Source organism: Festucalex cinctus, chromosome 10 (assembly GCF_051991245.1).
Source record: "Festucalex cinctus isolate MCC-2025b chromosome 10, RoL_Fcin_1.0, whole genome shotgun sequence".
Taxonomy (NCBI): Eukaryota; Metazoa; Chordata; class Actinopteri; order Syngnathiformes; family Syngnathidae; genus Festucalex; species Festucalex cinctus.
The window spans coordinates 23,013,850-23,029,655 of NC_135420.1; the positions used below are offsets into that span (position 1 = coordinate 23,013,850).

A 15,806-nucleotide genomic window follows, 5' to 3' on the forward strand; every position below is an offset into this window, starting at 1 on the left:
TTCTTGCTGTATTATTCAACACATATTTCCCCTATTTGCATGTACAATACACAGGGTGACCCAAATGGAAAATAAGCTGCTTGAAGTTGCAGACAAAAACTCAAACATAACTTTATTCTTAAAAAAAACAACAACAAAAAAAACGCACACACAACAACAGGACACATAAAAAGAACTATAAATAACACATATGCAATTAAAGAATTAAAGACCTGATTGTCTGAAGCTCATTAAGGGGTGGGGCAAGCCAACAAGGCATAGTGCAAAAGTACAATGATTGTTGTTGTTTTTTAACGTTTTATTGAACAACTAATAATACAGAACAGTACAGTATAACAGCCAGGGAGGAGAAACAAATACACGGGAAAAGAAACTTCTACAAAACTATATTATAAAGCTCACATAAATATAAAGTTTTACTTGCTTTCTTGTTTGTGGAGTGTCCAATAGATTTAATATATTGTTTGACTTCATTTTCAAACATGAAAAAAATTCACTATATTGTCCTGTACAATACTTAGCTTCACGTCCTCAATAGAGGCGAGTGGGAACCATCATTTGCCCGGATACAGCAGGTTGGACATCTCCATCCAGGACAGATCCCATTGTACCTCCGTCACGTCCTGTTTGGTGGCAGGAAGAACGGCTGCTGGAGTTTCCTCACCAGAAATTGTCCAACAGCTGCGCGTGTAAAGCATTTTGTACCTTCACAACAATCGTTAAAAGGATCAGCGAGATTCCTGACGGGAGCAGGATGTTTTAAAGAAACATGTAGATAAAGGGGTCATCGGTTTATGACGGTTTATGATAATTATGACTACTGTGTTAGTGTAGCTTAGTGATAAACTACAGACTGACTTTGTTTACACACTCGCTACCATAGTAACTGAACTCCGTCATAAACAGAGGAAATGCTGTATAGTAAAATAAAAGATATGATCTTTTAAGATGCCACAAACCTGAAGTGATGAATTAGCAGGATAGCAAGTGGGAAGAGGATCATAAGAATACATGAAGCAACGATCCATATCCAGGAGCCTGTAAAAAGAACCAGCTATATTTGTTTTAATGTGTACAAGTACTGGAGTGATGTAGTTGTACTGCAAAATACTGGTGGTGATGATGAAAGTCAAAAACCTCTAATGGATGTGGCACATAAATACATCCAGTCACCTTCTATATTGTTCCTTTGAGGCGATTCTTGGTGGATTAGTCAAGTTTAGCAATTAATTTGAGTCTATTTGTCTGCATTTTAGTAAATTAAAGTGTACTTCTACCACTAACAACAGGACTGCAAGCAAAGTTACGCTAATACGGATACTTCAGAGAACCGCCAGAGTTGCAAAGTTGTCAAGAGACCAGAGGAAGGATCAAAGGATAGAGAGATGAAGCAAAGTGAAATCCAGCACCAACCAGACACCACCTGCCACCCACGGGGTTACAAAACCAGAATCTTTCACCAAACCTCTAAATTCCAACAGATTAGGGAGATCTCAAGAGACCAGAGGAAAAACTAAAGAAAGGAAGGGAGGATAGATGAAGCAGAGTGAGATCCACAGAAGGTAAAGGTATTAATTGGATACACAAAAAATATGTAGTTATCTAATTCATTCTGGACAAAATATTGACTTTTTACTGTTGAAAATGGATCAATGAGTCAAGTATCCCTTTAATCTCTATCCCATACAAATCAAGAAAGTGACATGAATTGATGAATTTACCAGAAGTGGAGCCAGCTGACACATCCGCAGATAATAAGCTGCCTGAAACAAATAGAAAAAGTCAAAATTGAGCAACTGAAAGGAGAGAAAATCCAACAGGGATGATCTTACTTCTTACTGACAACCAGCTCTGTGGGCTCTCCAGCTTTCCGTCCTGTGACGCACACTTATAAAATCCTTCATGCGCCTCGCTCACGTTCTCTATCATTAGTTTTATTTCTGAGCCTGGACCGGGAAAACTGTAGGTGGACATTTCGACACCGTTCCTGAAGAAGGTGGTCTTTGTGTGGTTGCCTTTTCGGTAGCGACAAGCTAGCACCACGCTGCCCCCGTGGGGTACGGAGAAAGCGGGGGTCCTCATGATGACCGGACCAGCTGTGCGACAAAGATGAGTCATAAATAAAATAACAATACTGTGTTTGCATCCTTCTGAGGACTCACAGCTGACGGTGATATGGACCGCGTTGCTGCGGCCTTCAGCGCCCTCGCACCAGTACAGCCCACCGTGGTCCCTCGCGGCAGAGACGACACAGGTGCGAGACCTGCCTGGGCTGACTGAACTGCCTGGTGAGAAGCATGCACCAGTCTTGGAGTCAGCGGTCCTTATTAAGCGGCTGGTAGAAGTTTGCCTCAGGACCCAAGCGGAGGAGTTAGTCAGGGTGTCAGGGCAGTGCAAGGTGAAGATCTCCCCTACGAACATGTGTCTGGTGCTGGGGGTCAGAGTCATCGAGGGTGGGGGCAGTTCTGAGACACAAAAAGACGGTCAAATGTTGACTTCAAAGTTTAACAGTTTTAGGTACTGTGAGGCTTAAAAAGAATCATTTTCCACTATTTAAGATGACCAACCAACATCAACATCGTAATAAGATAAAAAGAAAAAATGCAAGTCTGAAAATAATCAGAACAAATTTCAATATAGTTCTTTATTGTAAGCATTTTCGTTATATTTACTAAGCTCATTTTTCCTCTTTCCAGTCGATGTGCTGTCAGCTCAGTGGCCTAGCGGTACAGTGTCTGCCCTCACATGGGAGGTTGTGGGTTCTATACCTGGCTGAGTTATACCAAAGACAATTAAAAATGGAACCTGTCACCTCCTTGCTTGACAATCTAGCTAAGTTGGCCAACCATAAATAAGTATAAATTTTAAGGAAATGCTTCTACAGCTTGAAAAATATTCAATATTACTTGTTTTTGTCTAAAAAAAACTATTTTCAAGACCGCGGTGGTTGATATGGGCCTAGTATTAGTTTCTTATTTTTCAAAATCTTACAGGTAAATGTAAGTAAAATTTTGTTGTTCTGTTGGTAGATAATTTTACTTATTTGAAGCAATTATTTTCTGATTTTATTATATTTTTAGTTAATTTTTCTACTGTCATTTTTGCAGTGGGTGCTACAAAACTCTTGAGTAGTTACAATATTGATACATAAAATTAAAAAAATATAATAATGACAGATAATTATAAAGAAATAACTATATATCCCATTATAGCATTTTTCCTTAAACCTGCATAAATTTAATGGCAATTTTCTAAATACTCATTTCTAGTTCCTGATCGGAAAACGGCCGACATTGCAAAAACCAATACCATCAAATAAAGCTTGGCATCGGCCATCACTGCTTAATAAGAACACAAATTATGTAATTTAAAAAAAATAAAAAATTCTTGTACACAAATAGTTGGGTTTCTAGAGTGCCACCCACTAAGTGTGAGATTACATCATCAAGCTATATCTGTGATTGCCTATAAATGTAACAATATCATGACGAAGGAATGTTTCTATTCAACATGTCTTTGGCCTAAGCACAAATACAGCTAGTAGTTGAGATTTTCGGTAAATGGGAGGATTTCAAAGCCAAAAGGTAAGCAGCACGTACTTGATTGCTCAGTGAAATTGTAAATGTGGGCCCTAAATCAATATGTGATGAAGTGATTCCTACACAAATGAAAATGTCTGTGTATGAGAATGGTTATTTTTCTACATGTGTGATTGGCTGGCAACCAGCTCAGTATACTACAAGGTAAGTTGAGATTGGCACAACCTCCAGTGACACTATACAAAAAGCACGATACAAAATGGATGAATGGATGGAATTTATAGTTGTATGGCGCCTCCAAGTGGATAAGCGAGTGAACAGGCAGCAGCCAGTCAGACTTTTGTGCTGTTTTCATGCATCTAGTAAAAAACAGCTTCCAAAAAATGCAAATAATTGCATTTCCTCCATTTTCCAATTAATGGTTACCAAAACAGCACTGTGACTATTACCAAACAGCAAATTTGTACTCACCTGATACACTCAGTTCAACCGGCCTGCTTTGGAGCGCCACGGTAGTGTTACTGTTTGAGCAGCACTCAGCCTGGCACCAGTACCTGCCGGCGTCCTCCCTCATCACGGCGGTGATGGAGTAGCTGCTGCCAGAGAGCAGATGCCGGGGGTTCTTCCCCATCCGGGTGGCATCAGGTTCATTCCAGAACCAGCTGTAGCGCCACGCCAAAGTGGAGTTGGACGCCACCGTGCACCGCAGCAGCAAACACTCCCCGAGGAAGACCTTCGTTCCCGGCGGCCAGACGGTCACGCTGACCTTCGCGCCCTCTGGAGTTGGGAGTTTGATTGTGGTTTAATGACAAATGATGAGAGATCCTTCACACTTAATGCTAATGTGTGTCTAATAGGGGTGCAATGGAGTGGAGAATGGCCGTGCTGGGCAATTTTGGAAATGTTCAAGGTTGGACGTTAACGGAATGTATTTTAGAACACATTTTTACTTTGGTTTATTTGCAACTAGTCCTTTAACCAAGTGAGGTCATTGCTCATTAAAATTCATGACTGCTGAATATTGTCTTTGGGACAGGGGGATGCAGAATGTGGGGTAGAAATTTTACTTGTATTAAATTTGTGTCTCTCTCGCGCAAAAGTTCCCAGTGATCAACCATCATGCAAATTTAATTTAAGTTCCCATATATTATTATAATGCCCATGAATTCCCATGTGAAATGTAGCCTACTTGCAACACATTTCAATTCACTATAAGCAACAGTTTGGCAAATATTTAACAATTAATCGAAAGCAGGCTTCAACTGTTTATTGTCACGCACACTTTCACGTTAAACATAAAGCAAAATGAATTTTGTATTATTTTAAAACAACACGCTTTGCCAAAGTCTGCTTATCTCAATGCTAACAATGCAAAACCCCATCGACATGCTAACATTAGCATCAATAATTGCGGTTTTAGAAACAATGGATATTTAAACACGAACAGTAGAGCGATACATTTAGACAAATAATATAACAATACCTGCAGGTGATGTACAAACGGCTTAAGTCTTTACATTGTATTGATTGAATTATATTATTTTATTTTTCTATTTTTTTATTAAATACAATATGCTAGTGTATTTGAGTGCTATTTTCCTTAATAAGATCGACATCCGTTGGAACGAATAAATGGCATTTCTATTCATCTCAAAGCGGAAAGATGATTTGAGATACAAGGGTTTTGAGTTATAACCAATTAAAGTCACATCTTCTCAAAGCAACACTGTGTGTAACATTTATTTACAATTACAGAGTATAAATCTTCTTAACAGTAACTAGTGTATGGTGATATTTTAATCAGAATTATCTGTATTTGTTTCGGTTTTTTTTGAATTTCCACTTGTCTCATGACACTTCTGAGTGAACTTGTGATTGTACTTACCTTGTGAAGCTGCGACAAGGAGTACAAATGCTGCTACATCTGAAATGAAAAACACATTTTGCACACATACATGACCGTGGCTTGAACTTTTACCAATGTTGTGCAATATACAATAACAATACAGCAAAATCTTCATATTGAGTAATATTAAAGGGCCAAAACAGACAAGATAGTGGAAAATAACTGAAAAATAAATGGCATTGTGGTACAAAACAATTAATTTCCAAGTTTTGTGAAAGCCCTGCAAATTGTGTTTATGGTTTGCAAGCTTTAATATGTAGGGCTTCACAAGCCTGGACCAGGCAGACACACACGCACGCAGTTGTAGTGGTCCTTGTGAGCCTTTTGCACGTGATGTAACACAGGACAGCCTCTCACTCCTTAATGAATCTTTTACGCGGACTAGTTGTCCTCATGGGAGTGTCAGGAATGTGCAATGTACTTGCTGTATTTTCCTCTCTCTCTCTTTCTCTCTCTCACACACACAAACACAAACATACACACACTAAATTAAACTAAAACTAGACAAGGTTCATAATAAAGTTAATGCATGGTTGTATTCATGTACAATGCATTCTCTGTGATGCTACATATGTAAATGGACAAAAACAGCTCATTGAAAACATCTTTTTTAACGATATTGAATCCATGATATGGACTATTAACGTAAAAAACGTGATGTCATATTTTTTTTCATACGTTCAATGACAATTTAAAAAAATAAATAATAATTTGCAACCATTAATTTACTCACCCAGCAATGACGAGATGAGGATGATGTTCATTGCGTCCACACTTTGGGATCTTTCGCACAAACAAAAAGAGAAATATTTAGAAAAGGTGTATTTGATAATACAAAAAAAAAAAAAAAAAAAGACTTTTCAGTCACACGTGTTGAATTTTTGGGAGTTCTAGTACAATTCAAAAGGCAATGATAGTGGCCAGTCACAGCAGACAGTGATGGTCATCTTGGTGGAGACGTTTCCTTCCTGTGACAGTAAAGAGGCAGAGCATCAGATAAGAAAAAAAAAAAAAAAAAAACAGGGCAGGGAGATGTGTCATGAAAGATCCGCTAAACTAATTTAAATTATTTCTTTACAAGAAAGAGTTAGTCTTCAATGAACCTTACATGCATGGTTTTGAAAGGTGAGAGGAAGCCCGAGTACTCAGAAAAAAGACTGGAGATGAGATTCAAACCCAGAACATCAGAAACGTGATGCAGACATGCTAAACGTTAATCACGCATAGATCGAGTCTTCCCAGTGTCTACCAGGCTTGAATTATGACACAAAATTGTCATTTCAATTATCATTTTATTAATTTTCCCAAGTCTTGTTATGAAGTGACCTAGCAACCAAAAGTTTGCAGTTTGAAAGTACTGTACTAGCTAGATTTCCACTCCCGCCATTTTGACCAAAGCCACGCCCCTCATTAATGTCAAGCGCATGTGCAGTATTATGCTAATGTGATTAGCACTGCTACATTGCTCTATTTTTTAGCTTTATGTTTTTGTTATTGTTTGGAGAGCAGTCCACTTCCTTCTTTTTAACTTTTTGTTGCTTACTTGAGGTAAAAAATTTGGTCAATGAAACCGAGGCTCTGTGTGGAGTGAAATTTCCTTGATTTCCTTGATTTCCACATTTATGGCATAAAATCGAGGCCAATGGGTGATAAGTTTTTCAAAAAACATTTTAATAATAATCTCCTGTCAGATCATACAGACAGCGAAGTGCTTTTTTTTCTTTCTCAAACTCCCCCTTTAACTGAAATCTCCCGCAGGTAACCCCCTCCCTCCCTCTTTCCTTCTCCCCCTCATCCCTCCCCTCCCCTTTTCTCCCCTCCGTCCCTTCACATCCATCCTCCCATAATCCATAGGTTTTCTTCCGGGAAGCTGGTGCGCGCTGCAGGAATGCCTGCAAGAGCGACCATTGTTTTTGTCCGTTACTGAGGAAGAATAACAAGAGGGCGTCCACCCAAAGGAGGAGGAAGACGAAGGAGTATAAAAAAAGAAAAAAAAGAAAAAAGGAGCAGTGGGGCCAGCTGCTGCAGCCATGGCCGCGAAAGAGATCACCGTTTTCGGCTTCGCGAGTGTGAACAAGGACATCACAGGTGGGTCTTCTTGTGCTTCTGCTTCCCAAACCATCCCCCCGCCCCGCCCTTTCTCCTCCTCTTCCTCCGCCGCCTCGCTGCGGGCTCGAGTCGGGCATCGTCCGCGCCCCCTTCGCCTCTCCTTCGAACCACGCAGTTTGTTACGCGTGACATCTTTTTCACATGCATGTGCAGATGCAAGCAGGGGTGGAACGTGGAGCTTACTTAATATGCAGGTTTACTGTAAAGAAGTCCGTGCATGGCATGAAAATTGTGTTGTAAAAGGATGTTATGATAGGCGATTTATTAGATTCCCATCTGATTAGAAGCCTTTAAAGTGTATCATTTCAGTTTTTTTCCTGCCATCTAGTGTGTGAAAAAGGAGGGAGGGGGTGCTCTCAAGCAGATGTTCCATGCATCTTTTCAGTAGTAATACCTGAGCAAGGCCAAAGTGTTCAAATACTATTTTTTTACAATTGCTGAATCCTAGTGAGCACAAACACTGGCTGGTTCTGGTGCTGTGTTAATTACTCCTAATGGCTCTTAGAGTCGCACTGTGATGATTGAATCAAGCATCACTTCATTCAAATCCTGGTAAAAAAAAAAAAAAAAAAAAAAAAGGGGGGTGGGCTGCTCCAGAGTTGGGGCTGGGGAACCCTGGGACCTCCTGTACACTGGCACAAGGTTGTCTAAAGACGCCAGTCTACTGGGTTGACATCGCTGTCGGCTGAATATTTTTGTCTGTAATTCACCTGAAAGGGCATCACGGTGGACTGGTGAGTGACACGTCTTCCCTCACAGTTGAGCGGCCTCACGTTCGAACCTCAGCTCAGTTTGCATGCTGCCTTATTTCAAAAACATGACTGGTAGGTTCATTGAATACGTGAAATTGCCCTTTGGTGCAAATATGATTGTAAGTGATTGGTTGTCTATACGTGCACTCTGATTGGCTGACTATCAGTCCAAGATGTACCCCACCGAATTTCACGTGGGATAGGCTGTAGCTCACCTGCAGATGATGCACACGCAAGACACTTAATTAGATACACCTGCATAGTCCAAACAGCGCCCATGGGTCATGAAATACGTTTTCCTGGACCCTCATCAGCTGTTATTTGGTGCAATTCGACTTACAGTACTTTGTAATAATTACATGGCTCATTTCTATTACTACAGCATGTGCTAGCTAGCTAGCTATGTCTACAGTGCAAAAATGCAGCTTTGTTGTCTATATTTCAATTTCCTAGTGCTACTGTATGTAGTTTATGTTATACAGGCTAGCATGTGGAACATAAAGTGAATATATAACAAGCAGGAAATATGTGTAAATGTATGCCATGTGAAACTTATTGATTATGTAAATTAGAAAATACTTAACTCATTGACTGCCATTGACGGAAAAAGACGTCAAATAATGCATTTTTGCTGGGCTGGCAGTGAATGTGTTAAACACAATGTGCCAATATATTTTGTGATTATATTGCAGCATCCTTTTTTCCTTTTTTCTTTTTTTAAGACAAATTTTGCTTAAAAATCCGTCAATTTTGGTTGCATCTCATCTTAACTCATTGACTGCCATTGGCGGAAAAAGACGTCAAATAATGCATTTTTGCTGGGCTGGCAGTGAATGTGTTAATTAAGTGTCATTTTCTTGTCTCTTTCATCCACAGACAGTATCAGGAAGGTCATCGAGAAATCAACCATCAAGTTCATTTGTGGAATTAAGCTCGATACCAAAAGTGGTAAAACAGAGGACCGGATATTGGTAAGTTTGAAAGCTTTATTTGTTGTAGTAGTAGTAGTAGTAGTAGTAGTAGTAGTAGCCACTACAGTGTTGGATTATAGTACCCGGTTTTCCACGTCAACTTTTAAAATGTTCATTACATGGAATGTATCGTCTGAATCTGATGTGTGCACCAATCACAAACTCATCTACTTTGTGATTTTTTTTTTTTTTTATTCAGGAGAAGTCAGAGTGCATAAAGCAGGCCTCTTCAGCAAAGCGGAATGTCTAGATAGAGCTAAAGGGGCAAGCTAACATTCGCGTGTTGTTCATTTTTGATCATTTCGTGTATCCCCAAATGTGACAATGACAAATTTGCTTGACCAATATGTGACAAGCATTTGAATCTTGGGAACACTTGTGCTAGGAAAAACTACCTGCCATTGCCAAATTATACGCATCATTAGCGAGTAGAGAAGATTCTCTGTTGAACAACCACTAGACTGCAATGTTACCCTCCAGCCCAAAGGGAGGGTGCCAAAAAGTGGTATCGTCTACTACTTTTGATAGCTTTCCCATCTATTTTTAATGGCATGCCCAATTGTACCGAACTATACAGCTTTGATGAAAAGGGGATTTTGTTAACCGCATGAAAGAAAGACTAGGGTAGGAGGGTGGGTTCCTTCAATGCCACTGTGGAGGCAGTAGGGGGTCTGAGCAGTCCGCGGCGTTTGAGTCCAGGGCACTTTCATCTGACAATATGGGGCAGAGATGCAAGATCTCTTTTTTTGTTTGCTGGAGTAAAGTATTGCCAGTTTATCTAGATTCAATCTGGCGCCCGCTATGAACTTGGAATTGACCAAAAGGATGAAGGCGGTGGCTTTGCATCAACTGCAGCGTTGACTCATGCGTAAGGTTTAGATCAAGATTTATGCAACGTTCAATCAGTTTTGGTTTTATGACTCAAAACCTACAGTAGCCCCAGTTGCCCTGCCTGCAAACCCCCGATAGGCCAATGAGCTTTTATCCTGGCCTGAGCGGGTTTGGCTTTTGGCAGCTTCTGCTGCTTTGTGGATGTGTTAATGATTCATCGTGTGGCAAGAGCAGGCAGTTAAAGATTTCTTCTTCTTTTTTTTTTTTTTTTTTTTTTTTGCATGTGCAGCCTTTGATTTCCACGCACTTTGATAGGTCTAAAAAATCCTTCCAATAACCTCTCATTTGCCGCTTTCTCTTTAGAAGGTGAAGCCTGAGTTATGTCGCCCCTGCTGGGCCCCCGCGTAGTAGACTTTGGAGCTCGATCCGAGTTTGATCAACCACGCTGGTTCAGGGATTTTTAAATGCACTTCAGTGTCATGTTCGTAATCCTCAGGAACATCGAGTGGGTGGATGGGAGTGCGAAGTCAGATGAGTCAAAACGCACTGGAGGTTGCATTCTGTGCGTTGCGCTCCGACACATGAAAGACTGTCGACGATTGAAGAGTTCGGAAGAGTTCAGTTCTGTTGTAGTAGTTGTGGTCGTAATGATGTCCCTCCTGCTGCGTCAGCGCGCTTCACATCCGTTTACTCTTAACTATGCCTCCAACTGCCGACTCATTACTGTAATGTGATACAATCGGGCTTTATCGACTCAGTCTATCTATCGAGCATCCCTCTCCTGTGCATGTTTGGAAGCAGACTCCTTACACGCCACATAAGCCGCCAGGTGGTGGCTCTCACAAACACGTGCCAAGCTCCCACGTTGACATGAGGGCATCAGACTAAGCGTCATTGCTATCATGTAAGAGCCTCCACATTTTGAACAGTTTTAACAATTTATCCAGAAGACAGAGAAGACACGCACGTGCCCTTGATGGAGGTGAAGGACTTGAGTAAACAGTGGTTGAAGAAAATTATGTATTGAATTCATCACCTTCATTACACACAAGAGATTTGGTCAAGCTCTGACCTTGAAGATTTGGTTCATTTCTTTCTTTATTTATTCATTTTTTTTTCATTCGTTCATTCATTCATTCATTCATTTTAAATCGAGTCATCAAAGACTAAAATTTTTAAATTTTTAGAGTTGCCCTGTCTACTATATATGGTTTAAATTCAGTCACAATCAGACAATGACACTAAACTGGCTTAAAATCAAAATGGCAGACTTCCTGTACCTTTTAAGGCATGGATTTATGAGACCCTTTCTGGCTGGGGGGGGTTGGGGGGGCAACTTATGATAGACAATTAGACATGCCTACCAAATTGTGTGTTACTATAGTGGAACATTGAAACTGGGTCGCAATTGGACAAAATATGAAAGACAAGTTCATCTTTATAGGAGCCCTAAAAATGGCCAAAATTACTGCAAAAATGGCTGCTTCAAATCAAGATGGCAGACTTCCTGTTGTTTGCTAGGCATGGACAAATTCACAACCATTCTCCGCCCATAATTATTGGTGAAAATATGACATTTTCGCCACTTAATTAGGATTATTTTAATAATAAGTTTTAACTGTAGAGTTGATTTGCTCAGTAGCATTTGTTGGAAAGCATACAGTTCCTGTTTTTCATTGGTAATGGAGGAAACACAAGGAGAGTCTTTGGTCTCGAGGGAGTGTTTTAGCCGGGCCTTCAGAGTGTATGAAGTAAATGATTGGGAGCGACGGGGCAGAAGATGCGAGCAAGAGTAGCAGAGGGCAGTGCTCTTTGCTGGTGGAGGAGAGCATCAACCTGCCAAAAAAGTAACCTCTTTGGCTGAGATGCTACCTGACTTTTTGTGTTGTCACTCTTGAATGAGAATGGATGTGGGCTCCATACTCCATGTGGTGTAATCAAGACAGCTGGGAAAGCAGAAATATCCATCTTGGAGCTAACAAGGTTTGACTTCTAAGAATTGCTGGTTAGAATTATGTCAAACAAGATGATGCTAAGCGAATTAGCTAGCTAGCTCTGTTTGTCAAGAGACAATATGACTGATAGCAGCATAGCATGGGGTTGTTAGCACGAAAGATAAGTCCTCTATATGTGTTACTATATACTATAAGTATATTTTTGATATGGACAGGATTTTTTTTTTTTTTTTATGGACACCATTTTATGTATTGTTTGTTTGTTTGTTTGTTTGTTTGTGAACAATAAATGAAGCAAGTCTGATTTAATGGGCTTTATTTTCATGCCCAGCATAAATTTAGCACAAAATGTGGTCTCGTTAGTTGCGGGTGAATTTTTTTCTTTTGGTATTTACACAGACAAGCACAGAAGAATTGCTGTTTGTGCCATTGTAGATGTGAACACAGATGATTAGCCTTCTTACCAATTGGAAGCGGCTTCTGTCATTTGCTTTAAAGTTTTTTGCTTTTAGTTTTGGTAATATTCAACTCAAAAGTCTGTTTGTTTGTTTTTTGAATTTATTTGGGTGGCCGGAACGGCTATTCATTTAAATGGTATGATTTGATTTGAAATAAGTGTGGTCACAGAATGAATTAAATTTGTATCTCACGGCACTACTGTATTGTAAATTTTATGTCTTGATATTTTGTAGCAGCTGGAGTTGAACTACCCTAGCCCAACACATATTACAACTCAAATGCTGAAGAAATAATGTGTTCCCCCAAAGCGCTAATGTAAATGTGGTAGGAAGGTTGTGGTGGCTTGTCGAGCCTAAGGCAGATTTGTGCAGATATATGTGCCACTTTGACATGTGCTCTTGCTAGACATATCACTAATGATATATCTTTTGTGAGAATGTGAGTCGAACATTTTTTTTCCCCCTTGTCTGAATCTATGAAGTCATCTCCCCAACACAGAGGGGCTTTTAGTGGGATCGATATCTGAACATGGACAGAAAGCAAGATAGGAGACTCATCCTTACTGTCTTGTATATTGTGCAGAACATCGTTTCCGTTCTATCATAACCATTAAAACTCTCTGGACTGTTTTCTGCTGGGTGGTGTGATTCAGCAGCAAACTTTCCCACAACAATACATCGATATGTTTTGTCTCTCCTCAGGTGCTGGCGACGTGGCGTCTTTACTTCCTGGCGCCCAAGATTCCCGCCAAGGTACAGCGATATATAGTTCCAGCTAAATTAGGAAACCTCTCTAACTGAATGTTTGATGACAGATTGAATCCACATTTAACTTCTTGGAGATCCGAGCTTTGAATTCACACCCAGATCACCAGGTAAGTTTTGACACAAGGTTATACAGTAGATCGAATATTAGCTGATAAAAAATTTCTGCTTTTCTAAATATTAAGTTTTAAGACATAATATAGCAAAATATCGCTTTTCGCTCATTGATTAAATGGTCCTATTATCTGTGTACCAGATTAAGTGGACGGCTGATTTAATTGTCTGATATTAGCGCTTTTAAAATTGGGAAAAATTTGCCCCATTTTTTACCCTTTTATGCAGATTTTTTTTCTTTTAATCTACTGATTAATCAGTTGTCAGAATTTTTTTTCTGTCAAATATCAGAATAAAAAATAAATAAATCAAATACTGTGTACAAGCAGAATGTTTAATCAGCTCTTTCATTACTTTTTTTAGTGTACCTAACCAAGTCTAATTTTTTTCCTGCGCAGGTCATTATCGACACCGACAAGTCCACTTGCTGCCTGAGGTTCGAGTCACGTGACCACCTCAACCATGTGGTCAGCCACATCAATTATGCACTCTCACGGATATTCAACAACTCAGTGTTTGCGTAAGACTCACCAGCTCTCAACTGGAAGACATAATAATAATCATAACGGCCCTGAGATCTCCATCTTTACTCCTTTTGTGCAGCCCATCCATCTGTCACTCTGACAGCGATCTTTCCGATGGCAGCAGGAAGTATTCGCCTAGCTCGGAGACGTCGGTGGAAACCCAGCGGGCGTGCGGTAAGAAAAATAGCACACACGTACAATTGTGTTAGTTAGAGTGAACATCAAATAGCTTGAAAAAGATGTCAACGTTTCGTATATACTGTACATGCTGCCTTCTCCTTCAATCGCACCTTTGTGTTATTGGCCATTAGAAAACTAGATGGATGGGTGGATGGATAGATAGATAGATAGATGTGCTTTGGATCAAGAGCATTCCCTTTCCATATAATATGGTATACTTTAGATCTTGATATTTCGGATAGATGGATGGATAGACAAACATCTATACAAAAATAGCAACACATCCGCACACACATACAGTACTTAGAACCACCCAAGCTCTCTTTTTTTTTTACATCCAAATTATGGTCACCCAACACAAGAGGAAGTCGTCTTTCACACAATTAATCTCCCAGGTGTTCTTTTTCACACAAAAAAAAAGGAAGAAAAACTTTCTAACGTCTGTTGCCGCCCTCAGGAGGCTTTTCAGAGACATATGCCGCACTGTGCGACTATAATGGCATCAGCTGCAAGGAGGAAGTGCAGTGGGTAAGTAAGTGCTTTGAAATGTTTCACCATGCCAACAGGCGGATGAGTAATGTCAGAGGTGGGGGGGGGGGGGGAGTCAAGTCACATGACTTCAGTTGTACAACTTTGGATTTGCGTGGTTTAAACTTATTAAAGACTCAAATTGGCTTTGACTTGCCCTTTGGCATTTTTGTGGTTAGTGTGCACCTCATTTTGTTTTTCTCTCTGGGATGTGCACACACTCACAGCTGACAACGAGACACTCTAAAGCAGCAATGCCAGGATGAATCCCTGCTCCACACGCTTGTAGTCAAGTTGTACTTTTTCCCACCGTTTCTCACTCTTTCGCTTTTCTCTCTATGATGTTCACACACTCACAGCCGTCAACGAGGCACTCTAAAGCAACCACAACAGCAAACTATCCAGAGGGAAGATGACTTTTCAGCGTGGAGACATAGCTCTCTTGCTATCTGCACGTCACATACAACCACTTGAGTAAACGAAGACGCTCAAGTTCTTATATAGTCGAGGAGTCGGATTCGAAAAGTGCATAATTTTAGCTAACTGAAATAGTGAAAACATTTTCACAATCTCCACTATATCTCCACAGTTTGTACTACATGGTTCTCAGTCTTTGCACATTTCTTGCACATGCAAAAACATGCATAATGTGTTAAGAATTAAATCTTTGAATTCACTTCTTCACTATTTGAGATATTGAGTGCTAAGAGGCTAATGTGCAAATATATGTTGTGACCGAGCAATATTGTATGAGTTGATCTATGACTTAGGTAAGGAGAGTGGATGTGAGTTTTGTATTTGAGTTTTGCCTCATAAAGTTGGGACTTGCTTTGGAAGTTGAAGGTTAAAAAAATTAAACTTACTTATGACTTATTGTACACATGTGTGACTGAGTCCAACCTCTGGGAAATGTCGTTTCTGTCCTCTAGGACGTGGACACCATCTACCATTCCCAGGACAACCGTGAGTTTAACCTGCTGGACTTTAGCCACCTTGAGAGCAGGTGAGGATGGAAAAACACACACAAAAATCCAAAACTGCTACTTTTTCAAAATAACACCCGATACCCCACCTCACAGGGATCTGGCGGTGATTGTAGCATCGGTGGCGTACAACACGTGGTTCACTAAGCTGTACTGCAAAGACCTGCGTTTGGCAAGTGAAAATTAATCCG

General features: G+C 40.2%; 2 protein-coding genes across 8 annotated transcripts in view; one reads left to right on the forward strand and one right to left on the reverse strand.

Moving 5' to 3' along the window:
• LOC144027426 (uncharacterized) lies at positions 1-7,174 on the reverse strand. Of its 2 annotated transcripts, XM_077534933.1 has the most exons (9): positions 6,343-7,174; positions 6,179-6,228; positions 5,425-5,463; positions 4,011-4,316; positions 2,163-2,465; positions 1,833-2,096; positions 1,722-1,763; positions 960-1,038; positions 1-705 (listed from the first exon to the last, which is right to left on the reverse strand). In XM_077534933.1, exons 1-9 carry the CDS (start codon positions 6,390-6,392, stop codon positions 555-557), a joined length of 1,284 nt encoding a protein of 427 aa, XP_077391059.1. In that variant the 5' UTR covers positions 6,393-7,174; the 3' UTR covers positions 1-554. The 2 variants fall into 2 exon arrangements, with proteins under 2 accessions (XP_077391059.1, XP_077391060.1); XM_077534934.1 differs by lacking the exons at positions 1-705; positions 960-1,038 and adding an exon at positions 1,082-1,513.
• Positions 7,175-7,278: 104 nt separating this feature from the next.
• LOC144026914 (capping protein, Arp2/3 and myosin-I linker protein 3-like) overlaps positions 7,279-15,806 on the forward strand; it is a 37,251-nt gene continuing 28,723 nt past the window's right edge. For 4 of the 6 annotated variants that reach the window (XM_077534042.1, XM_077534043.1, XM_077534044.1 and 1 more), the window contains exons 1-9: positions 7,279-7,533; positions 9,183-9,277; positions 13,224-13,274; positions 13,337-13,396; positions 13,799-13,920; positions 14,004-14,098; positions 14,562-14,632; positions 15,562-15,635; positions 15,712-15,787. In XM_077534042.1, coding sequence (XP_077390168.1) covers positions 7,476-7,533; positions 9,183-9,277; positions 13,224-13,274; positions 13,337-13,396; positions 13,799-13,920; positions 14,004-14,098; positions 14,562-14,632; positions 15,562-15,635; positions 15,712-15,787 — 702 coding nt within the window. In that variant the 5' untranslated portion in view covers positions 7,279-7,475. Of the gene's footprint in view, positions 7,534-9,182; positions 9,278-11,832; positions 12,092-13,223; positions 13,275-13,336; positions 13,397-13,798; positions 13,921-14,003; positions 14,099-14,561; positions 14,633-15,561; positions 15,636-15,711; positions 15,788-15,806 lie in introns of those variants that run through there. The other 2 variants (XM_077534045.1, XM_077534046.1) reach the window with 2 other exon arrangements.

Bases quoted from the DNA above. Each gene is read 5' to 3' on its own strand.
- LOC144027426 (XM_077534933.1), bottom strand. From the start codon at position 6,392: ATGACCATCACTGTCTGCTGTGACTGGCCACTATCATTGCCTTTTGAA. The intron at 4,317-5,424 runs GTAAGTACAATC...TCCCAACTCCAG, and splicing joins CCTTGTCGCAGCTTCACAAG to AGGGCGCGAAGGTCAGCGTG. The intron at 2,097-2,162 runs GTGAGTCCTCAG...TTTGTCGCACAG, and splicing joins GGTCCATATCACCGTCAGCT to CTGGTCCGGTCATCATGAGG.